This window comes from Delphinus delphis, chromosome 14 (genome assembly GCF_949987515.2).
Source record: "Delphinus delphis chromosome 14, mDelDel1.2, whole genome shotgun sequence".
Classification (NCBI taxonomy): Eukaryota; Metazoa; Chordata; class Mammalia; order Artiodactyla; family Delphinidae; genus Delphinus; species Delphinus delphis.
The window spans coordinates 7,814,456-7,839,042 of record NC_082696.1 but is presented as its reverse complement, the minus strand read 5'-3'; the positions used below and the strand labels follow the sequence as shown (position 1 = coordinate 7,839,042).

The 24,587-nt window shown below is 48.3% G+C and overlaps 1 protein-coding gene across 1 annotated transcript in view; it reads left to right on the top strand.

Moving 5' to 3' along the window:
- The window catches only part of IGF2R (insulin like growth factor 2 receptor), a 110,021-nt gene that overhangs the window by 67,797 nt on the left and 17,637 nt on the right, over positions 1-24,587 (top strand). Inside the window, exons 23-36 of the mRNA XM_060029687.1 lie at positions 1,067-1,237; positions 2,036-2,179; positions 2,260-2,435; positions 2,698-2,785; positions 3,240-3,455; positions 10,481-10,611; positions 10,841-10,938; positions 16,625-16,761; positions 17,807-17,997; positions 19,378-19,504; positions 20,175-20,294; positions 20,591-20,847; positions 21,107-21,325; positions 23,755-23,904. Of these exons, the coding sequence (XP_059885670.1) occupies positions 1,067-1,237; positions 2,036-2,179; positions 2,260-2,435; positions 2,698-2,785; positions 3,240-3,455; positions 10,481-10,611; positions 10,841-10,938; positions 16,625-16,761; positions 17,807-17,997; positions 19,378-19,504; positions 20,175-20,294; positions 20,591-20,847; positions 21,107-21,325; positions 23,755-23,904 (2,225 nt within the window). The remainder of the gene's footprint in view (positions 1-1,066; positions 1,238-2,035; positions 2,180-2,259; positions 2,436-2,697; positions 2,786-3,239; positions 3,456-10,480; positions 10,612-10,840; positions 10,939-16,624; positions 16,762-17,806; positions 17,998-19,377; positions 19,505-20,174; positions 20,295-20,590; positions 20,848-21,106; positions 21,326-23,754; positions 23,905-24,587) is intronic.

Genomic DNA, 24,587 nt, shown 5'->3' with positions numbered 1-24,587 from the left:
GCCCCAGACTTGCTCCTTACCCTCTTTTTGCCTCAGTTTCCTCCTGTATTAGCCGGGCATCTCTGGTCCCCTGTGAGGGTTAACGTGTTGATGACCCTGGGGTTCTTCCCCTAGCGCAGCCTCCGGTGCTCACCGCCCACCCGTGGTCCCCGCCCTGCGGAAGCCCAGAGTAGCAGCCAGCCCTGTCCGGTGGCCGAGGGACACTGGCTGCTCCTCTGACGGGGTCACCCGCCACTGTGCTAGCTCACTCCCGCTGACCTCCTGCTTCTGGAACTGGGGAGGCCCACCCTCGCCCATCCTGCCCACCTGAGCCTTGGTCCTTGCTGTTCCCTCTGTCCGCAGTGCTCTCCCCTCAAGACTGCCAGGACCTCCTGCTTCTGGAACTGGGGAGGCCCACCCTCGCCCATCCTCCCCACCTGAGCCTTGGTCCTTGCTGTTCCCTCTGTCCGCAGTGCTCTCCCCTCAAGACTGCCAGGCAGTTCATTTCTTCTCTTCCCTTCTTCGGTGGGGGGGTGGGGGGAGCTCAGACGGCACCTTCTCAGGGAGCCCGGCCACTGCGTTGGAAACCGCCATGCCTCTTCCCCACCCTTGGGGTTTCTTAGGCCCCGTCCCTGCTGCGTTTTCCTTCGTTTCCAACTGGTCTGTGAGGGGTTGCCTTTTGCTTACTACTTGGGCGCTGGACCGGAGTGTCAGCTCCCAGTAGGGCGGGTTTTCTTGTTTCTTTCACTCCTGTGTGTAGTAAGGAACTTAGTAAATATTGTCCAATAAACCCGTAAAGGAGAGTGGATGGATAAACGGATATAGCATTTGCACACTTCCTGGAACAGAAGAATGCCAAGACACTGAGTTCACGGTGTACACCGTCTGTACGTGGGTCGCTATCACAGTGAACATGGCCACTTTGTAGTTCAGATTGGGTCCCTGAACCAGACCCGGCGCTTCGCCGTGGTTGCCTTACAGGGTGGCTTGGAGGCTCGTTCCCGGGCACACTGTCCTGGTGCCACACGCGTGTTAGGCTGCACCGTGATTGCTGTGGTTTCCTACAGTCTGGTCTTCTTGTTCGCAGGGAGGGCTGATACTTTCATCATCCGCTTCATCTGCAATGACGACGTTTACCCAGGGACCCCCAGATTCCTGCATCAAGACATTGACTCTGACCTGGGGATCCGGGACACATTCTTTGAGTTTGAAACTGCATTGGCCTGTGTACCTTCTCCGGTGGATTGCCAAGTCATGGGTGAGGCCGGGGGACCAGGAATTAAGAGGCCGGTCAAAAGCGTGTGTCTTTGCCTGCGTGTGTGTCTGTGTGTGTGCGCACATGTGTCTCTGTGTACTGTATGTTTTACTTTACAGGCAGCATGATATATGTGTTACATATTTTCTTTGAATGATACTGGAATTGTAAAGCTTCTCTTGAAGAGAATCTAGATACATAATTAATGGTTTTGAGCTATAGTTTGGGATCAGAAGCTGGTTAAGAACGGAGAAGAAAACGAGGGGAAAAAAATCAAGTACACTGTCAGAGCTTCTTACAGTGTAAGAGAAGAAAAGAACGAGAGGATAAAGCTCCGTAAGGTGTACCTGGATGCTGAGCCAGGTCTCCAGCAGCCCTCATTCTTTGTGGTGGCCCCCAGCCTCACCTCCACACCCATGGTGATTTGTTGTAATGGAGGCTTTGAGGGTCAGGGCAGGTGTGTGTTTCTGTAGGAGAAGCCTCTCGGCTTCCTGGGGATCTCCTCATTTCTCTGTTATGAATATTTTTATTTTTTAAAAAATATTTATTTATTTGGCTGTGCTGGGTCCTAGGTGTGCCAGGCGGGCTCCTTAGTTGCGGTATGCGTGTGGGATCTAGTTCCCTGACCAGGGATCGAACGCGGGCCCCCTGCATTGGGAGCGCCGGAGTCTTAACCACTGCGCCACCAGGGAAATCCCTGTTATGAATGTTAAGTTCGTGCATCCTTGGTCTTTGGGGTTGAAAGGCGGTGCCCAAAGCTGCCAGGAAGGCAGGGAGCTCCAGCGTTTTCATGTGTTCCAGACCTCGCTGGGAACGAGTATGATCTGAGCGGCCTAAGCAAAGCCAGGAAGCCTTGGACTGCGGTTGACACCTCGGCTGATGGAAAGAGGAGAACCTTCTACTTGAGTGTCTGCAATCCTCTCCCGTATATTCCTGGCTGCCACGGTGAGTTCCGAGCAGTGGACTCAGGTTTGTTCTGCCTTTCCTCCCACCCCCGAGTTCATCGGCTTTCCTGGCCCTTCCAGGCAGTGCAGTGGGGTCCTGCCTCGTGTCGGAAGACAACAGCTGGAACCTGGGCGTCGTGCAGGTCAGCCCTCAAGTTGCCGCCAACGGGTCCCTGAGCATCGTCTACGTCAACGGCGACAAGTGCGGGACCCAGCGCTTCTCCACCAGGATAACGCTCGAGTGCGCCCACACGACGGTGCGTGTCTGCCGTGCCTCATTCTCACGCCCCTCCAGTCTCCAGATCTTCTGTCTGATGTAGAACTTGCCTGAGTTTTCAGGGGTTTTAGGCCATCGGTGGGGTTTGACGAGAAGGTGCTGTTTCCCCCCAGATCTGATGTGTTTCATGAGTGCCAGGTATTCTTCTCGTGGAGGTTAGAAGTTGGGTATTAGTTCTAGCTGCCATTTGACGCATTTTTTAAATAAATGAGAACACAGTGAGCTGTTGGTTTCTGTTGTAGGGATCCCCGACCTTTCAGCTCCTGGACGACTGTGAGTATGTGTTTGTCTGGAGAACCGTGGAAGCCTGTCCAGTCGTCCGCGTGGAAGGTAAGACCCAGCCCTGCTCACTGATGCTGGTGAACGTGTGAAGTAGGGGGTGTTCTAACAGCATCTTAGATGTGAAACCCCATGCATGATCATGAAGCATCCATTAGTGGATGGACAGCTTCTTATCCTTGATTTTTTTTACTCCACTCCATTGCTCACTTTGCCAGCTACGTTTTCCTCACCTACCCAGACTGACGGACTCTCGGCATCTCACGCTTGAGAATATGAACGTGGGGTTTGGTTTTGTTTAAGTGCATCTTCATCCTGTGACCTAAGCTTTTCGAGAAAGCTGTTTGTCAGGCAGTTTGTCTTATCTATACAGACAAAAGAAGAGAACGTGGAAGTGATGTTTAATGCCTCTTTTAAGACAGTACTTAGCTGATTAAAAGTTGCAGAACTTTTGCCTCAAGGTGTGAGTGTGTGTAATTGCCCTTCCCTTCTCGTGTTCTTGAAGGGGACAACTGTGAGGTGAGAGACCCAAGGCATGGCAACATGTATGACCTGAAGCCTCTTGGCCTAAATGACACCATCGTGAGGGCTGGTGAATACACCTATTACTTCCGGGTCTGTGGAAAGCTGTCCTCAGGTGTCTGCTCGACCGATGACAAGTCCAAAGTCATCTCATCCTGTCAGGAAAAGCGGGGACCCCAGGGATTTCAGAAAGTGGCAGGTACCATGGTGGTTTCTTCTCTTTTTGCAAAAGGATGGAATTGCACATTTAAGATGTTATGATTATATCTTATGATTTAAGATCTAAAGATTATAACTTTCCTGAGTAGGAGGAATGTCTGCTGTGTTCCTGTAAAACAGTGTGTGAGTGATTTTTTTTTTTAAATCTTTCTTGGAGTATAATTGCTTCACAACACTGTTAGTTTCTGTTGTGCAACAAAGTGGATCAGCTGTATGCATACATACATCCCCATATCCCCTCCCTCTTGAGCCTCCCTCCCACCCTCCCTATCCCACCCCTCTAGGTCATCGCAAAGCTCATCTCCCTGTGCTATGCTGCTGCTTCCCACAAGCTAAATATTTTACATTCAATACTGTATACATGTCGATGCTACTCTCACTTCACCCCAGCTTCTCCCTCCCCCACCACCCCGTGTCCTCAAGTCATTTCTCTATGTCTATGTCTTTATTCCTGTCCTGCCCCTAGGTTCATCAGAACCATTTTTTTTTAGATTCCATATATATGTGTTAGCATACGGTATTTGTTTTTCTCTTTCTGACTTACTTCACTCTGTATGACAGACTCTAGCTCCATCCACCTCACTACAAATAACTCAATTTCGTTTCTTTTTATGGCTGAGTAATATTCCATTGTATATATGTGCCACATCTTCTTTATCCATTCATCTGTTGATGGACACTTAGGTTGCTTCCATGTCCTGGGTATTGTAAATAGAGCTGCAATGAACATTGTGGTACATGACTCTTTGAATTATGGTTTTCTCAGGGTATATGCCCAATAGTGGAATTGCTGGGTCATATGGTAGTTCTGTTTGTAGTTTTTTAAGGAACCTCCATACTGTTCTCCATAGTGGTTGTATCAGTTTACATTCTCACCAGCGGTGCAGCAGGGTTCCTTTTTCACCACACCCTTTCCAGCATTTATTGTTTCTAGATTTTTGATAATGGCCATTCTTCAGAATGGCCAGCGTGAGGTGATACCTCATTGTACTTTTGATTTGCATTTCTCTAATAATTAGTGATGTTGAACATCTTTTCATGTGCCTCTTGGCCATCTGTATGTCTTCTTTGGTGAAATGTCTATTTAGGTCTTCCACCCATTTTTTAATTGAATTGTTTGTTTTTTTGACATTGAGTTCCATGAGCTGTTTGTATGTTTTGGAGATTAATCCTTTGTCCTGTTGTTTCATTTGCAAATATTTTCTCCCATTCTGAGGGTTCTGTTTTCATCTTGTTTATGGTTCCCTTTGCTGTGCAAAAGCTTTTAAATTTCATTAGGTCCCATTGTTTATTTCTGTTTTTATTTTTATTACTCTAGGAGGTGGGTTAAAAAAGATCTTGCTGTGGTTTATGTCAAAGAGTATTTTTCCTGTGTTTTCCTCTAAGAGTTTTATAGTCTTACATTTAAGTCTTTAATCCGTTTGGAGTTTATTTTTGTGTATGGTGTTAGGGAGTATTCTAATTTCATTCTTTCACATGTAGCTGTCCAGTTTTCCCAGCACCACTTACTGAAGAGGCTGTCTTTCCTCCATCATATGTTCTTGCCTCCTTTTTTGTAAATTAGGTGACCATACGTGTGTAGGTTTATCTCTGGGCTTTCTATCTCTGGGCTTTCTATCCTGTACCACTGATCTATATTTCTGGTTTTGTGCTAGTACCATACTGTCTTGATTACTGTAGCTTTGTAGTATAGTTTGAAGTCAGGGAGCCTGATTCCTCCAGCTCTGTTTTTCTTTCTCAAGATTGCTTTGGCTATTCGGGGTCTTCTGTGTTTCCATACAAATTGTAAACTTTTTTGTTCTAATTCTGTGAAGAATGCCATTGGTAGCTTGATAGGGATTGCATTGAATCTGTAGATTGCTTTGGGTAGTGTAGTCATTTTCACAATATTGATTCTTGCAATCCAAGAACATAGTATATTTCTCCATCTGTTTATGTCATCTTTGATTTCTTTCATCAGTGTTTTACAGTTTTCTGAGTACAAGTCTTTCGCCTCCTTAGGTAGGTTTATTCCTAGGTATTTTATTCTTTTCGTCGCGATGGTAAATGGGATTGTTTCCTTAATTTCTCTTTCTGATTTTTCGTTGTTAGCATATAGTAATGCAAGAGATTTCTGTGCATTAATTTTGTATCTTGCAACCTTACCAAATTCATTGATTAATTCTAGTAGTTTTCTGGTGGCATCTTTAGGACTTTCTATATATAGTATCATGTTATCTGCAAACAGTGACAGTTTTACTTCTTCTCTTCCAATTTGTATTCCTTTTATTTCTTTTTCTTCTCTAATTGCCATGACTAGGACTTCCAAAACTATGTTGAATAAGAGTGCTGAGAGTGGACATCGTTGTCTTGTTCCTGATCTTAATGGAAATGCTTTCAGTTTTTCACCATTGACAATGATGTTTGCTGTGGGTTTGTTATATATGGCCTTTATTATGTTGAAGTAGTTTCCCTCTATGCCCATTTTGTGGAGAGTTTTTATCATAAATGCATGTTGAATTTTGTCAAAAGTTTTTTCTGCGTCTATTGAGATGATCATAGGGTTTTTATTCCTTAGTTAATATGGTGTATCACATTGATTGATTTGCATGTATTGAGGAATCCTTGCATCCCTGGGATAAATCCCACTTGATCATGGTGTATGATCCTTTTAATATGTCGTTGGACTCTGCAAGTATTTTGTTCAGGATTTTTGCATCTATATTCATCAGTGATATTGGTCTATAATTTTCTTTTTTTGTGATATCTTTTTCTGGTTTTGGTATCAGGGCGATGGTGGCTTCATAGAATGAATTTGGGAGTGTTCCTCCCTCTGCAATTTTTTGGAAGAGTTTGGGAAGGATGGATGTTAGCTCTTCTCTAAATGTTTGATAGAATTCGCCTGTGAAGCCATCTGGTCCTGGACTTTTGTTTGTTGGAAGATTTTTAATTGCAGTTTCAATTTCATTTCTTGTGATAGGTCTGTTTATATTTTCTAATTCTTCCTGGTTCAGTCTTGGAAAATTGTACCTTTCCAAGAATTTGTCCATTTCTTCATAGTTGTCCTTTTTATTGGCGTATAGTTCGTTTGTAGTAGCCTCTTATAATCCTTTGTATTTCTGCAGTGTCAGTTGTGATTTCTCCTTTTTCATTTCTAATTTTATTGATTTGCGTCCTCTCCCTTTTTTTCCTTGATGAGTCTGGCTAAGGGTTTATCAATTTTGTTTATCTTCTCAAAGAACCAGCTTTTAGTTTTATTGATCTTTGCTGTTTTCTTTGTTTCTATTTCATTTATTTATGCTCTGATCTTTGTGATTTCTTTCCTTTACTGACTTTGGGTTTTCTTTGTTGTCCTTTCTCTAGTTGCTTTAGGTGTAGGGTTAAATTGTTTATTTGAGATTTTTCTTGTTTCTTGAGGTGAGATTGAATTGCTATAAACTTCCCTCTTAGAACTGCTTTTGCTGCATCCCATAGGGTCATTGTGTTTTTGTTGTCATTTGTTTCTATGTGTTTTTTAATTTCTTCTTTGATTTCTTCAGTGATCTCTTGGTTATTTAGTAGCACACTGTTCAGCCTCCATGTATTTGTGGTTTTTACAATTTTTTTCCTGTAATTGATTTCCAATCTCATAGCGTTGTGGTCAGAAAAGATACTTGATACAATTTCAGTTTTCTTAAATTTCCTGAGACTTGATATATGACCCAAGGTGTGATCTATCCTAGCGGATGTTCCGTGTGCACTCGAGAAGAAAGTGTATTCTACCACTTTCAGGTGGAAAGGTCTATAAATATCAATTAAATCTCTCTGGTCTGTTGTGTCACTTAAAGCTTGTGTTTCCTTATTTTCTGTTTGGATGATCTGTCCATTGGTGTAAGTGGGGTGTTAAAGTCCCCTACTACTATTGTGTTACTTTTGATTTCCCCTTTCATGGTTGTTAGCATTTGCCTTATGTGTTGAGGTGCTCCTATGTTGGGTGCATAAACATTTATAATTGTTATATCCTCTTCTTGGATTGGTCCTTTGATCATTATGTAGTGCCCTTCCTTATCTCTTGTAACAGTCTTAAAGTCTATTTTATCTGATATGCGTATTGCTACTCCAGCTTTCTTTTGATTTCCATTTGCATGGAATATCTTTTTCCATCCCTTCACTTCCAGTCTTTGTGTGTCCCTAGGTCTGAAGTGGGTCTCTTGTAGACAGTATATATACGGGTCTTGTTTTTGTATCCATCCATTCAGCCAGTCTGTGTCTTTTGGTTGGGACATTTAGTCCATTTACATTCAAGGTTATTATCAATATGTATGTTCCTATTACCATTTTCTTAATTGTCTTGGGTTTGTTTTTGTGGGTCTTTCCTTGTGTTTCCTGCCTAGAGAAGTTTCTTTAGCATTTGTTTGTAAAGCTGGTTTGGTGGTGCTGGATTCTCTTAGCTTTTGCTTGTCTGAAGAGCTTTTGATTTCTCCATCGAATCTGAAGGAGATCCTTGCTGGGTAGAGTAATCTTGGTTGTAGGTTTTCTCTTTCATCGCTTTAAGTATATCCTGCCACTCCCTTCTGGCCTGCAGAGTTTCTGCTGAAAAATCAGCTGATAACCTTATGGGGATTCCTTTGTATGTTATTTTCTGTTTTTTCCTTGCTGCTTTTAATGTTTTTTCTTTGAATTTAATTTTTGTTTTATTAATATGTGTCTTGGTGTGTTTCTCCTAGGGTTTATACTGTGTGGGACTCTGTGTGCTTCCTGGACTTGGGTGACTATTTCCTTTCCCATGTTTGTGAAGTTTTCCACTATAATCTCTTCAGATGTTTTCTCAGAGTCTTTCTTTTTCTCTTCTTTTTCTGGGACCCCTATAATTCTAACGTTGTTGCGTTTAGCGTTGTCCCAGAGAGTCTCTGAGATTGTCTCCAGTTCTTTTCATTCTTTTTTCTTTATTCTGCTCCTCGGCAGTTATTTCCACCGTTTTGTCTTCCAGCTCACGTACTCGTTCTTCTGCCTCTGTTATTCTGTTATTGATTCCTTCTAGTGTATTTTTCAGTTCACTTATTGTGTTGTTCATCTCTGTTTGTTTGTTCTTTAGTTCTTCTAGATCTTTCTTGAGCATTTCTTGTATTTTCTCAATCCGTGCCTCCATTCTATTTCCGAGATCCTGGATCATCTTTACTGTCATTACTCTGAATTCTTTTTCAGGTAGACTGCCTATTTCCTCCTCATTTATTTGATCTTGTAGGTTTTTACCTTGCTCCTTCATCTGTGATATATTATTTTGCTGTCTCTTTTTTGTTTGTTTGTTTTTTTATGAGTGGGATTGTGCTCCTGTCTTACTAGTTGTTTGGCCTGAGGCATCCAACACTGGAGTTTGTAGGCTGTTGGGTGGAGCTGGGTCTTGGTGCTGAGATGAGGACCTCTGGGAGACCTCACTCTGATGAATATTCCCTGGGGTCTGAAGTTCTCTGTTAGTCCAGTGGTTGAGACTCAGAGCTCCCACTGCCAGAGCTTTGGCCTGACCTCTGGCTTGTGAACCAAGATCCTGCAAGCCATGAGGGGTGGCAAAAAAAAAAGAACAGTAACAAAGTAAAAAATACAGTTAGACTAGGAAACTAACAGATATGTTAGAAAAAATATAAAAATAAAAATATAGATGAAACAACAACTGGAAGGTAAAAAGGAACCACAATAATGAAAAAAAAAGGTGGAAAAGGCCTTGGCTGTGGAGGGCGGGGCCTTAGCAGGGGCAAGATTTGGGTGGTGGGCAGGGCCTGTGCTTAGTACCCACAGGGCTGGAAAAGGCCCTGGGGGGTGTAGGGGGTGGGGCTCAGGCTCAAGGAACAGAAGGGGCCCAGGCGTGCCTCCTGCCCCTGGTCTCATAGGGCGGGGTACCCCACCTGGGAGCCCAGCAGCCTTCCTGGGTTCGAGGGGGTGGGGCAAATGCCCTTGCTCCTTTCCCGCTCCTCTGGTCCTGGAGAGCCGCCTCCCTCCTGCCTCTCCTGTTCTCTCCTGGCCTCCCTCCTATGTCCCCAGGATCACCCCGGCCTGGAGGGGACCTCTGAGGGTGTAGGACCTGGTCGGGGAGCTGTGCAGACTTCCCTGGCCGATTGGGCGGGGAAAACACTGGGCCTGCTCCCCGCTGATCGGAGCCCCTGGGGGTCGCTTCAGGCATGGGAACCCCTCCCCACCTCAGCCACCCCTCAGGGGCGCCGGTCCTGTCGGGTCTCCACTTCTCCAACCCCCTCAGCCCCCCACATCCTACCAGTTTGGTCAGGGGTTCTTCCCGTCCCCTTAGATGTCAGGGTCCCCCACCAGCGTCCGGCAGGCGCCTTAGTTGTGGGGAGATGCGAACTCTGCGTCTTCCCACGCTGCTATCTTGGCTCCGCCTCCGGCCCTCCCCCCCGCCCCCGCGTGCCCAATGATGTTTCTGATTTCGCTTGATTTTTGTCACCATGACATGTACTGGTAAGTGTTCTTAGTGTTTATTTCATTCTTATTTAGCAAATACCAGTTACCAATTCTGAGATTATATGTCTTCTTTTTATTCCAACTTTGGGACGCACTGGACTATGAATGGGTGTTCTCAGGTAGTACTTTCTAGAACTGAGACAAAGGGGACACATTGCATACAGGGTTGGACTGTAAAATATATAAGACAGGCTGTTGGTCCTCATGCTGTCTCAGCAGCTGGGCCAATGATGATAAGTTTAAGAATCTTTAAGAAAGAAGTTGAAGTAGCTGATGGGGTGAGTACATGGGCCTCCCTGAGGGGCTGTGAAGAGGAAGTGCTATCCTCAGCTCGTCAGGCCAGGGGTCTCTGTATGTCATCGATCCCATGGTCAGTCTATAAGATCGCAGCCTTGGGCGAGAGGAGGACTGATTCTGGTCTCTACAGTGGCACGTGACGGAGCCGGTGGTCCAGTGCCAATAGGCCGGGCACACTTGGTCTTGTGTTTGTTCAGCGTGTGTGAGGCACCATGTCTGTGTTGACCAGCCTGGGGCTTCCTGAACTGATCCTTGTTGAACTGGCTGCTTCTTGAGCAGGTCTCCTTACGCAGAAGCTGACCTATGAGAATGGGGTGTTGAAGATGAACTACACCGGTGGGGACACCTGCCATAAGGTGTACCGGCGCTCCACGACCATCATCTTCTACTGTGACCGCAGCACCCAGGCGGTGAGTGTGCTCAGCGCAGCAGGGGGCCGCTCTGCCCTCACCCCTTTGCCTTTGTCTTTACAAAGTGAACCTGCTTTTACGTCTCATAAAACTTCCTGGTCACTGTGTTCACACCTTGATCAGTCTGTGTAGAGTGTAGTGAGCAGGCCCATCCTGTACCATTTGCATCCTTAAAGCGCCGACTACCTGATGTGTCCCGTTTCACGGACACGTCTCTCCACTTCCGCAGCCGGTGTTTCTCCAGGAGACTTCTGACTGCTCCTACTTGTTCGAGTGGCACACGCAGTATGCCTGCCCGCCCTTCAACCTGACCGAGTGCTCCTTCAAGTAAGTCGATGCGGGTGTTGACCCTGGGGCAGTCACGTTTACTTGATAATATCTTGCTTTAATAGTTAGTGGCCGGGGGCTTCCCTGGTGGCACAGTGGCTAAGGCTTCATGCTCCCAATGCAGGGGACCCGGGTTTGATCCCTGGCCAGGGAACTAGATCCCTCATGCATGCTGTGAGTAAGAGTTCACATGCTACAACTAAGGAGCCCACATGCCACAACTAACATGCAGCAACTAAGACCCGGCACAACCAAATAAATAAATAAATATTAAAAAAAAAAAAAAAGTTAGTGGCTGGGTGGGGGATGGGATTAGGTTAGTCAGGTGATTTCTCTAAGCCTTAGTTCCTGAATGTTAAACTGAGGAGTTGGATTAGGGTAACTGCTAAATCCTTCACGACTTTCATATTTTTTGATTACCTTGTGTTAAGGTACCTTGTGTTAAGTGACTGGAGTTGAAACAGGAAACCTTGTATGATTCATGGGTATGAGTGGATTGGAGTGACCAGGGTGTCCCCTGGCCTCTGCACCTCCCTGGATGCTGCCTGTGTTTGGTGAAAAGGACGTGGAGAGGGAGATGGTGGAGCTGCATGGTGGGGTGTGCGTGTGTGTGTGTGTGTGTATGTGGAGAGAGCACCAGGGGGCGACACCCACCCTGCAGGTTCTCAGCTGCCATCACCGGTCCTTTGTCCTGTTTCCTGTGGCTCACGTAGGCTCCTGAAATGAGGTGGTTGGCAGCTCCTGAGATAAGGTGGAGGTCTTCACTGTGTGTGAATTTCATCAGCGTCACCCTCAGAACTGTTACAAAATACACATCTTGGGTTCCATCCCTGGAGATTTTGGTTTCACGGGTCTACACATTTCTGGATATTTAAGGGACATGCTGACGTTTCTGTTGCATGAGGACCCAGCCTGAAAAGAATCACTGAGTTACAGCATTCCATCCTGGGGAAAAATTAATCATTTCCCTGTTTCCTTCCAGTTTTTATCCTTAATTGAAGAATCAGTTAAAACGAAAGCTCATGCGTGTATATTGTATGAATTCATAAGTGTAGAAAACTGTGTCAGATGAAGTAAGCTTCCCCCACCTCAGCCTCATCCCACTTTTTACCGTGTCTTCTTGTAGTTCTGTCTGGAGCCTTGCGTGACTCTACATGATCGATATACCTGTGCTTGTCAACCTCAAATGGTATCGGTCGACTCTGTCTTCAGACACCGGAAATGTAATTCTGGTCTCCTCTCCCCTCTCCCCTGCCCCGCGTTCATTAGTTCCATTTTTATTTCCTCTTCTGGCTGCCTTTAGAATACGGGATGATACACTCTAAGCTCTGTTTCTTGTTTCATCACCTTTAGACATCTCTTGACTTCCCGCTAAGTAAGATGAGGGCCTCGGATGCTGCCTGTCCCTCAGCCGCTCCTCCCACTGCCTCAATGCCAGCAGGCTGTCGCTGGTGCATTGCCAAGGTTTAGAACATGTGTCTCCTGCTGGGTAACTCTAATGGTCTTACCTGCTTTATTCAGAGGGTGGTTCTAAAGCATCAAAAACTAATAAGTGGCGTTTACAGTATTGCATAAACATCATTTGCTGCAAAATCACACGGTCTGATTGGATCTGCAGAGAAATGACATCATCTTGTGTCTCTTAGCTTCCTCTTAACTGAAGGAAGGTAGGCTTAGTGTTTAGGTCAGAAGATTCCCATTTGTTCTATTTCATAAGTTGCTCCAAAAATCATTCCACATTTAGTTTGCTTAATACTTGGAACATAGCTACCTCGAATAGGTTTTAAATCTTGGCATTTTACGTAGTCTTTCTCTTTTATTGTTGACAGAATAATATGCCTTCCCATCGTATCTCAGACTGTCAGGGCTCTTCACGATGCTGTGTCTACGAATAATCACCGTTCTTCTTCGGGAAGGTCTCAGTTCGGATTTGGGCCGTGTGTTTTCTGCTCTTTGATCAGAGCTCATTTGGGGATCACTCCTGGCTTGGATCCCCTGCTTCTTGGATTTCACGCCCTTTGTCATGGCTTCCTTTTTCGTTTGGTTAGAGTGTATCCTCCTATTAGAGAGGTTGGATGGGAGAGAACCCACGCGTTGTCTGAAAATGCCCATAACTTGCTCTTAAATCTGATTGGCTGTAGTAGGATTACAGATTCAAATTAATTTCTCCTCAGTTTTGAAGGCATTGTCCCATTTCCTACAAGAACTGTGTATGTTTGGTGGAAAAGTTAATTGCTCATCTTCTGTTTTCGTGTTTTTACTCCGTTCTGGAATATTTTCTGAACTTGAGAAAATCAGCTATCCTTTGGAGATTTTTATTTGGAATTTCAAATAAGTCCTTCTAATCATCTCTGAGGATACTAATGATTTTTTTTTTGTTTCTTTTTAAAAAAATCTCACCATGCATTCCCTGAATTATAATTCATTTTCTTTTAATGGTTGCCTTAAACATGTATTTTTGATTTAATGGAAAGCTAAAGTTAGTAACTATACCCATCTCTCCAACAATAAAATAACGTAGAGTGTCGTAGCCCCAACGCTCTCTCCCCATCTCCATGGTATTGTGGTCGAGTGCTTTTGTTCTGACGTGTTTTCTTACCTCTTGAATAAGTCATTATTGTGATTTTTAAAAATATCCATTGGTTGCTTGACTATATAAATTTCTTCTTTTGAAGAGGAAAAGAAATGTCTCGATTTCTTTGGCTTACTTCTTCCTCTTTGCATTTTACCCCTTGCTTTTGACTCAATTCTCTTTCTTTAAGTATCTGTTTAGTATAATGCTATGCATAGTGCTGGTTTGCAAACTATTTGCTTCTGGTCTCTGATGGGGTGAAGAGCTGTGTCCCCTTGCACTAGGGACAGCGAAGGAACCAGTGTCCATTACCGGTTCATCTTGTGGCGCTGGCTCCTTCCACGGTTGCTGACTGGTCCTGGGTACAAATTTCACTGTGAGTCACACTGCTTGGTGGTTCGAACAGAGACTCTGTCGAGTTAAATACTGGTCTTTACTTGAAAAGGCTTAGTTTTATTGTCACTAGCTTGGTACAGAATTCCAGGTGAATACTTTTTTTGTGTGTGTCAGCACTTTGAAGGTAATCTGCCATCTTCCGGTGCTTAGTATTGCTGTTAGAGAATCTGCCCCCGTCCGTCCTGTTTTCATTCCTTTGTAGATAACCTACCTTTTCTGTATCTTTTCTCTCGTATTTGTTGTGCAGTCTCAGTCTGATTTGTTAGGTATGGCTTTGTTATTTATGTTGCTTGGAAGTTGATGCTTTCTAAGCTAAAGATGAATGTCTGTTACTCACTTACGAATATTTGCAATGATTGTATATTTGAAGGTTGCCTCTAACCTATTCTGTCTCTTTTCTTCTGGGACTTGTATTAATCATATCTTAGGCTTTCCTATTCTATCCACCATGTCTTCTATTTATTTATTTTTTTAATTTAAAAAAATTTATTTTTTTCATTTATTTATTTTTGGCTGTGTTGCGTCTTTGTTGCTGCATGCGAGCTTTTTCCAGTTGTGGAAGCGGGGGCTACTCTTCGTTGCGGTGCACGGGCTTTCCATTGCAGTGGCTTCTCTTGTTGCAGAGCATGGGCTCTAGGAATGTGGACTCAGTAGTTGTGGCATGTGGGCTTAGTTGCTCCGTGGCATGTGGGATCTTCCTGGACCAGGGCTCGAACCCCTGTCCCCTGCATTGGCAGGCGGATTCTTAACCACCGTGCCACCAGGGAAGCCCTCACCATGTCTTTTAGATATCTTATTTATCTGTTTTTGGACTGTATTCTGTTTCCTTAGACCTATTTCCAACTTAGTGATACTCTTATCAGCTGATTTAATTTGCTGTTTTGACTGTTCCCCTTTTTTAATTTTCATGACTGTCCTTTTCATGCTAGGAGTTCTGTTTGGTACTCTTTCTGTTTTAAAACTTATTTTAGAAACAGTTTATTATTTTTTTTAACTTAAAAAAATTTTTAATTTATTTTGGCTGCGTCGGGTCTTAGCTGCGGCACATGGGATCATTGTTGTGGCATGCGGGCTTCTCTTCAGTTGTGGCGCTCGATAGTTGCAGCGTGCAGGCTTAGTTGCCCCACAGGGCATGTAGGATCTTAGTTCCCCAACCAGGGATGGAACCCACGTCCCCTGCATTGGAAGGTGGATTCTTAACCACTGGACCACCAGGGAAGTCCCTGTTGGTACTCTAATTCATCATTTCTTCCCTCCATTCTACCCCCCTTCTTTTATTATAGTTTCAATTTCTTCTTTTAGGTCTTTAACCATTTACAATAAGTTTCTATCAGATGGTCCATTATATGAAGTTCTTGAGGACCTGCTTTTGCAAATACCTGTGTCTCCCACATAGGCCGGTATCAATGCCAGCTCCATCCTTTCGCTCTCATCCCATTTATGGCCCATCAACTTTCAAAATATCTAGAGTTCTCTCTTGCGGAAGCACGTCCCTGCCCTGGTACAGGCCGTCTTCATCTCGCCCCTGCATCGCCGCAGTGGCCCCTCAGGGGGCCCCTGACCCACGCTGGGCTAGTCCCGCACAGTGATTACCGTGGCCCCGTTAGACTGTAAGTCGGCCCAGGCTGTTGCTGTGCCCCTCGATGCGGTGAAGCCCGTCTCTGCTGGCTGGAGCGCTCCATGTGATGCTACGCTCAGCCCCTGCTGTGTCACTCCTCGTGTCTGCTCTGCTCCAGCCACATGGGGCTCCTTGCTCTCCTGTGAGTGCACCGGGCTCTCTGCACCTCAGGCCCTTTGCTCCCGCTGCTGCCTCTGCCTGTGTGTGCTGCGCTTTGCCGGGTCCCTGCGTGACTAGCTCTTCCGCGTTTTTCTGAGTTTATTCAGAGGTGGCCTCCTCAGGAAGGCCTTCTGCGGCCATTGTCTAAAATCTCATCTCCTCTTTCCCCTCCCAAACTTCATACCCACCTCCCTGCCTTTTTCCCTCTTCGCTCTAATTGCCACCTGACGTCTGTACGTTTTACAGTATTACTTTGTGACTTCTGCAGACTTCATAAAATGGGCGATTTTTATCTCTCCTTCAACACAGTAGCCCCAGTTGGCATGTAGTTTTTGAATGAATGGGTGATTCGCAGTCAGTCCCCTCTGATGTGCTGAGGTTACCGCCTGGTGAAGTGGCACCTGTGGCTGTCCTCTGTCTCCACCTGGGTCTGGCGCCCTGCAGAGGGAGTGTTTGTCTTGCTTACCATTAACTCTGCACCTGGCGTAGGGCTGGCTCTCGGTGTCTGTCCCTACTTGGGGTTCATGCAGTAAGTAAACCGTTACCTGAGCAGGTCCACGTCAGCCTGGTTTATTTCAGTGACTGTTGGTGTCCTCCAGCTTGGACAGGGCTGCCCGGGCTGCCCTGGGCGCTGCGTGTCTTAGCTGTCTGTGTACCCTTGTCTTCTCACCGGCCTGCGCAGGACAGGTGCTTACTCTTAGCCTTTTTTGGTTAATACATAATTTTGTTGAGCTAAGGCTTGACATTTCCTGAACTCAAGCTGTGTTGCTGCTGGTTCCGCCTGGATCTGGGAGAGTCCAGTGTCGAGTTCTGTCCCTGGCAGGGTCTGATTCCCAGGGTGTCGGGAGTAGACTCTGCCTTTATACTGATCCTTTGCAGACGGAGCGCTAGACTCCGTTAGAATCCAGCCGAACCTCACCGTGGTGCTTTCTTTCCTTCAGAGACGGGGCTGGGAACACCTTCGATCTCTCATCCCTGTCGAGGTACAGTGACAACTGGGAAGCCGTCACGAGGACGGGAGCCACTGAGCACTACCTCATCAACGTGTGCAAGTCTCTGGCTCCGCAGGCCGGCTCGGGTGAGTGAGGTCTCTGGCGGAGGTGCTCATGGCTTGTAGTGAATTTATGGGTGAAGAGGAAGTAAGGACGGATTCTTCAATGGCGCATTGCTCTCTGACACATGAGTGGTTTTGCCAAGAAGCAGCAGGAGGAATTATCTGAGGGTCTTCATGACCCATCCCTGGCGTGGCCCAGGATAAATCAGTGCTGAAGGCTCTGTTGGGAGCGTTGTAACCATTGTTTGAACGTGGGGAGCTGGAGGGTAGGTAGAAAGAATCACCGTGGCAGGTAATTCTTAGCCAGGGCAGGAGATAGGAGGGTGGGAAATGGAGCTCTGGGTATGTGCCCTCTGTATTCATTGAGAGCAGAGTGGGTGGGGTCTTGTTAGGATGCACCCAGACCCTTGGTGCCGGTAACGAGGCTAGAACTCAGTTGCGGCCGTTGCGGCCGTGCAACTGGGAGCAGCAGCCCACGGAGACCGTGGTGCCGCCCGCGGCCCCTCTTTTTTTTTTTTTTTTTTTTACAAAAAAACAAAAACCCAGAAAGTTACTTTTCTCCTGCATGGTTGAGGCCGTGGCCCACTTCCCCTCGCTTTGTATGCTGGCTAGATTGTGACGCCGAGCCTCTTATTAATCCACGAAGTGGGACCCGTTCTTTACCCAGCGCAGATGACTCAGACATTTCGGGGACTGGGAGATTGGCACAGTTCTTGGTGACTTCTTAAAGTAAGGTAGCACGTGAATAGAGGCCATTTAAAATGTTCCACGGGCGTAATCTAGGTGTTTCAGCTTCATCGCGTTTGGGGATCAGAAATAATTGAGGCTGTTCTGCCTTGAATTCTCCCCACACCTCATGCTCACCCCCAACCCATCTGTGGTAAAACGGCGTTTCATGGAGTGAGAACTCACGGTGTCACTGGCATCTGACTTAATGAGAGAAATCACTGATATTTTGAGGTAATTGTTAGAATCAACTGTGTCACGTGCCGGACGTTACGTCCCTTGTTAAGTCCTAGACTGGACAGGGGCTGACGGTCACTCTTAATTGTCTCTGCTTGTGCTGCAGAGCCGTGCCCTCCGGAGGCGGCCGTGTGTCTGCTGGGTGGCTCCAAGCCCGTGAACCTGGGCAGAGTGAGGGATGGCCCTCAGGGGAGCGAGGGCATGACTCTCCTGAGGTACGTTGATGGTGACCCGTGTCCGGACCAGATCCGGAAGAAGTCAACCACCATCCGCTTCTCGTGCAGCGAGAGCCAAGTCGTAAGTGACGCAGCTGTCTCGGCCCCAGTGCGAGTCCAGGGTCAGCGAGACTGATGTCTCACTTCCTGGGATATGAGTTGAAGAGCTCCGGGTGACCCAGCCTAACAAAGGGCGTGGGCGGCGCGGCTCGGGCCCGTGGTCCCGGGGTGTCCACCCTGGCAGTTCTTGTTCCAGAATTCGGTGGTTCTCTTGGGAGTCTGACTCAGATCCCTGAAGGCCGCAGAGAGAACTGGTGTTTGGTAACCTCCCTAAACGGGGCACCTGTTACCAGCACGAGCTCGGCCTGTCCTGCCAGATCGCCATGAGGTTAGAGAGAGGCGGCGTGAAGCGCCGGGCACTGTTTCTGGCATGTGGTTGGTGCGTGGTAACTGGGTTCTCGTCTCATCTCTGGATGGTTCCTTCCCTGACGGGTTGGTACATGCAGTGCAGCAGGTGGGGGCGGAATTAATGGTTTCTCTGGACTGTGTTTTCACTGCGGGAGCATCTCTGCCACGGAGATTAAGGTGCAGCCTGTGTGCTGTCTTGTAAGGTTCGGGAGTGAGGTCAGGCTGGCCCAGTGCACTCCATCCTCAGTGTCAGGACAGAGCACCACTGTCCAGCTGCGTGCGGCCAGCTGTGGCGGGAGGAGCCTGAGGTCTGCCCCCTTGACGGGGTGGCAGCTGAGGTTCCACCTCAGGAGGCTGTGCAGAGGTTGAGCCTGGACCCCTGTGCTGCTGGGGTCCGGACTCTTGGGCCCCCATAGACTAGCTCTGCTGTGTATCTGAGGAGAGAGGCTCACGGCAGAGCAAGACAGCTGCTTGGTCCATGGAGGGCTCTGCACGCGGGTGCCGGGGGCTGGTTTATCTGGGAAGGAGGGCGCTGCTGCACGAATCTTACCCTTTTACCCTCGCCGTGTGGACGAGACACGTCTGAGAGGCAGGGAGCCTTAGCCCGGGTGGTGGAGGGGTTAGTTAGTTCATGACTAGTTCTCCCTGAGGGTCTTCCTGTTATGTCCATCATAACAGATGTCGGTTCTGTTTTTCAGGACTTTATCATTTATTTCCTCATTCGTGCCTCACAGTAGCCCTTTTGAGCATCCTTCGCCACCCTGTCCCCGACCCCACCTTAACAGCCTTAGCTGTAGGAAAACGTCCCTGCCCCCTCAGTGGATTTCCGGCTCTGTCTCACCCTGTGTGTGTCAAGCCCCCAGGGGTATCTCAGGAGCAAACCCTGACCCTTAGCTTCTCCCCAGTCTGCCCTCGTCCCGTGAAGACACCGAGACGGGTGTGTCACGGGCCTGTGGTGCGTCACAGGGGAGCTCCTGCTTGGCGCCAGTGGGCGCTGTTACCTGCGTCAGGCGCGCACCCTGTCAGCAGCTGTCTGCCCTTCGCTTGTTTCTAGAACTCCAGGCCCATGTTCCTCAGTGCCATAGAGGACTGCGAGTACACCTTTTCCTGGCCTACGGCCGCTGCCTGCCCTGTGAAGAGCAACGTGCACGACGACTGCCAGGTCACCAACCCCTCCACAGGTGAGGGCCGCTGCCGGCCACCCGTCCCCACACCCTCAACACACACACGTGCACACACACGCGCATGCACGCGCGCACACACGCGGGCACACACGCACGTGCATACACATGCGCGTGTGCACGCAAGCGGTGAGAGACCCAGTGTGAGGCTACGGGGCAGCAGCATCATGTCCTGTGGGTGCGCGTTTGGCCTTTTCTGCTGGATCTGCCCGGTCCTGTTGACTTGTGGTTCTTCAGTGGAGAAGAGACTAAGCACCTCCCTGAAAGCCGTGCTCCCCGTAACTCCCGTTTCTGGGGTGCTGGTCCCAAGCTTTAGGCTGGCGGAGCTGGAGTCAGTCTTCCGTTCCTTTCAGAGTTGACGTGGGGCAACGAGGAAACCACAGGATCTCAGCTCTGGGGCCCGGAAAGGTTTGGGGCTGGGTCACTGGCAGCGGGAGGGATGCTGACGGGCCCTCCCAACCCCACTGGAATCGCCGTGGCCCAGGCGCAGGAGGACGCCCTGAGCTGCTGTCTCCTGGGTACTTTCTAGCTGTCAGGAAGGTTTTGGGGGCCGCGTCAGTGAAGGGGGGCAGTGACACGTGACAAGGAATCAGGAGGCCCGATGGCCGGCGGGATCTGTGTGTGAGCGCCGGTGATGGGTCACGGTGTCCCCATCCTTTCCCCCGAGCAGGACACCTGTTTGACCTGAGCTCTCTAAGCGGCAGGGCCGGGTACACTGCCGCCTACAGTGAGAAGGGGCTGGTCTACCTCAGCGTGTGCGGGGACAACGAGAACTGCGCCCCTGGTGTAGGTGAGTGTGTGTGGCCCGCCCTCCCGGCCCCGAGGTCGGCCTCGGCCTCCGCGTCCCTCCGGCGAAGAGGTCAGATGCCTTCCTTCATCGGCAGCAGTGGGCTGGTAGGGGTGTGGGGGCTTCGTGGCCACGTGACGGAATACTAGATGTGTAACGTTTGCTAAAACCACACGGGACCCTCCGGAGTGTTGGCTGTGAATTTCAAAGTCTGGTCCTGCAGAAAGTTCTCATGGGAAAGCGAGTGGTTTGAATCCGTCATTGCGTGTTTTCCGCTCTCCCTTCTGTGTCTGGGACAGGGGCCTGCTTCGGACAGACCAGGATCAGCGTGGGCAGGGCGAGCAAGAGGCTGAAGTACGTGGACCAGGTCTTACAGCTGGTGTACGAGGACGGCTCCCCCTGTCCCTCCAAGGCCGGCCTGAGCTACAAGAGCGTGCTCAGCTTCGTGTGCAGGCCCGAGGCAGGGCCCGCGGACAGGCCAGTGCTCATCTCCCTGGACAAGCGGACGTGCACGCTCTTCTTCTACTGGCACACGCCCCTGGCCTGCGAGCAGGTGGTGAGTCGGGCTGGGCACGTGCGGCACGGCCCCCCGGGCCTGCTCCACCTCTCCTGCGGCTCCCTCGGGCCCCCAGCCTGTCTCCCCCACTCCTGGGCCCCCAGTCGTATGTGGTTCCAAGTGCCCGACGTTAGGTAGCCAAGCGTTTGGGGCACTCTTCCACCCCTCGTGCTTTTTCGGTTCAGCTTCTATTGTCGTGGGTGCCTTGGTCAGGAACACGCACTGCACACACCAATGAGGCCTGTTTCCTGCTTGACAGACGGAATGTTCTGTGAGGAACGGCAGCTCCATCATCGACTTGTCCCCCCTCATCCACCGCACCGGAGGGTACGAAGCGTACGATGAGAGCGAGGACGACGCCTCTGACACCAGCCCTGACTTCTACATCAACATCTGCCAGCCGCTGAACCCCATGCACGGGGTGCCTTGTCCCGCCGGCACCGCTGTGTGCAAGGTTCCCATCGACGGCGCCCCCGTGGTGAGTAGGGAACCAAGGGCGGAGACCATCCTGCAAGATTTTTAACAACCTCCTTCATGCCGTGTTTTTGGCTTTCACTGGAGAGTTTTCAGGCAGAAAGAACGGGGAAATGAGCCAGGACCACGTGAGTCTGAGTCCACTAGGGGAGGCGGGCTGTAGGGAATTGTGCGTTGAGCTGTCGGCGGAGGAGGGTAGTCAGCAGTTACGGGAGACAACGTGGACGCACACGTGTAGACACACCATTTTGTATCAGGTCAGGAGGCTCAAGGGTGTCGATGGAACTTGCTTTCTTGGCTTACACGCGGGTCTTGTGTCATTGAAACGCTTGTGAAGTGCAGGCAGGTTCTTTGGTAAATGAGTTGTAATTAAGGGTATAAGCTGCTTTGCTAATAGCCAGGTATTCTGCCTTCCGTTATAGATTTGGAACTCTAAACCTTGTCTCCATGAGTTGTATTCACGGTTTGTCAGATTCTTGGTATGTTTTATTTGAAATGCATCTCAAAAGTGGTGTGTTTCTCTGCATTCTTTAAACAGTGAGTCCTGTCATAAGGTATCTAGATGTCCTTTTAAAAAATGGATGTTGGCTGTGGTGTTGGTGGGGAGAGATGTTGGGAGGGGTGGGGAAGTTGGCCGTGTTACGAACTTGACAGAGGCGTAGCTACGTGACAAGTGCAGGGCCTGGAGCAACCAGATGTTGGCAGGAAGTGCTGTGGTGTCAGCCTTTCTAGTGGTGCAGGGGGAAGCCTTGGTGTGAACCACTTGCTTACAGATCCAGTCTGCTTTTCCCATCTGGCTACCTTTTCTCAGATTTAAAAAAACGCAGGAAGTTCTCTAATTAGAGAACTAATTAGAGTGTTGTGTCATTGTGGACCTAACATGCCCCACAGTGGTGAACAAAGCACGTTGTGGCTTCATTCACACACACATACTCAATACACACATACTCATCTCACACACACTCATCACATGCACTCGTCACACACTCGTCACCCACACACTCACACGATCATCACATGCACACACAGTCATCACACACACTCATCACACATGCATCTCACACCACGCACTCATCACACGCACACTCATCACACACAGTCGCCACACTCATCTCAGTCATCTCACACACGCACACATCGTGCACACATCACACACATTTCGTCACACACAGTCATCACACAGTCATCACACAGTCATCACACACACTCATCTCACACAATCACACTCATCACGCGCTTATCACACGCACACATCACACACACTCATCACACCTCACACTGTCACATGCATTCATCACACCTCATCTCACACTCATCTCACACACATCACACTCATCGCAAACTCATCACACTCATCACATGCACATTCATCACATGCACACTCATCACATGCACTCATCACACACTTGTCACTCACACGATCATCACATGCACACACACTCATCACACACACTCATCACACACTCATCACATGCATCTCACACCACGCACACATCACACGCACACTCATCACACACAGTCACCACACTCATCTCAGTCATCTCACACACTCACACATCGCGCACACATTGCGCACACATCACACATCTCGTCACGCATTCATCACACAGTCATCACACACTGTCATCACACTCATCACACACATCTCACACAATCACACTCATCACACGCTTATCACACGCACACATCACGCACACTTACCACACACCTCCCACTTTGTCACACGCATTCATCACACACCCTCATCTCACCCTCATCTCACACACACCACACTCATCGCAAACTCATCACACGCACACTCATCACATGCACTCATCACACACTCACACACGCACAGTCATCACACACGTACATACACACTGTTCCTGGCCGGGCACTTCCCTTTCACTTGCGTGTTCATTTGCTCGAAAACACTTGCTGAGCAGCCAGTGTGTGCCAGGGGCTGTGCGAAGCCGCAGAAGACGGCGGGGGGAGTAAGCTTGTGCTCAGTGCCCCCTGAGGCCACACCGTGGGCACCACCGAGGAAGCAGCTGTCCCGGCGCAGTGCTGGGCAGGAGGAGACGGGCATCGTTTGGGCAGCCACGTGGGCTCCTGCTTCCCACCAGCCGGAGCCAGAGACTGTGCAGCCGCCCCGGCGTAACTGGGGAGAGAAATTCCTGTTGCCTGGAATCGTCAAAAATTGACCCTGAGTAGAAGTAGAACCATTGTTATTAATGTAGGACCGAAACAGATAACCACTCTGGCAAACTGAGGTTTCTTTGTGGTGCCTTCCTGTCAGGACGTTTCAAGTGAGCTGCTGTTGACCCAGTGTCTTTAGGTGCTACTCATCTTTGAAACAGATGACATGTAATTTTTGCAGTTCTCTGCTAGCCGTTTCTCCACTAACTTGGGGAAAAATTACTTTTCTGAAACATTGCTTTTTTCTTTGTTTAGGATATTGGTCGAGTCACAGGACCTCCAATACTCAATCCCATAGCTAACGAAGTTTACTTGAACTTTGAAAGTACTACTCCTTGTCTGGTGAACAAGCGTTTCAACTACACCTCGCTGATCGCCTTTCATTGTAAGAGGGGTGTGAGCATGGTAAGTGAGCGCCTGTCTACAAGGTAGGAGCCAAAGTGTGGGTCGATGAACCAGAGCTGGAAACCCGTAAAATCTGTTTCGGCCCAAGCATGCCTGTATTCGCAGCGCCTGTCTCGCACCATGTGGCATGCCAGTGGCGCATGGAGTAACGTAAAGCCGTTAGCTTAACAATAAGTCAGCCCACCCTGAGTTACCAGGGCAGATTTTGCTCACAGAGGCCTGTTGTAATTTAAAAATGTGAAACACTTGAGCATAGAAGCGGCCTTCACCTTTGCCTACCAATATACAAAAGTGTCAACTTTAGTTTTTTTTTTAAAAAATTATAACATTACTGATCTTATTCGGAAGTCAGATGTTTTGGCAGCTGTAGTCACTCAGGACATAATCCAAATTTTGGAAGTTAGCAAACGAAAGAAGACCTCTGGAATCAAAATAGCTACAACAAATTCGTACTATCTACTTTCAAGGAGGCCACTGATTTTTGTTTTACATGCATTTAAAAAACAGAACTGGTTTCCATTAAAAAAAAAGTGCTATTTTATAAAGAGTTTTGCATTCGTTTTCTCTCAACCTCGCTCTGAGAATGGGAGATAAATTGGTAGATTGTGGCCCCTGTTTTGCACTGACTCAGAAGGGCCGCCTGATGTCACATGGCTCTGCAGGGGCAGCTGGGCGCCCACCCA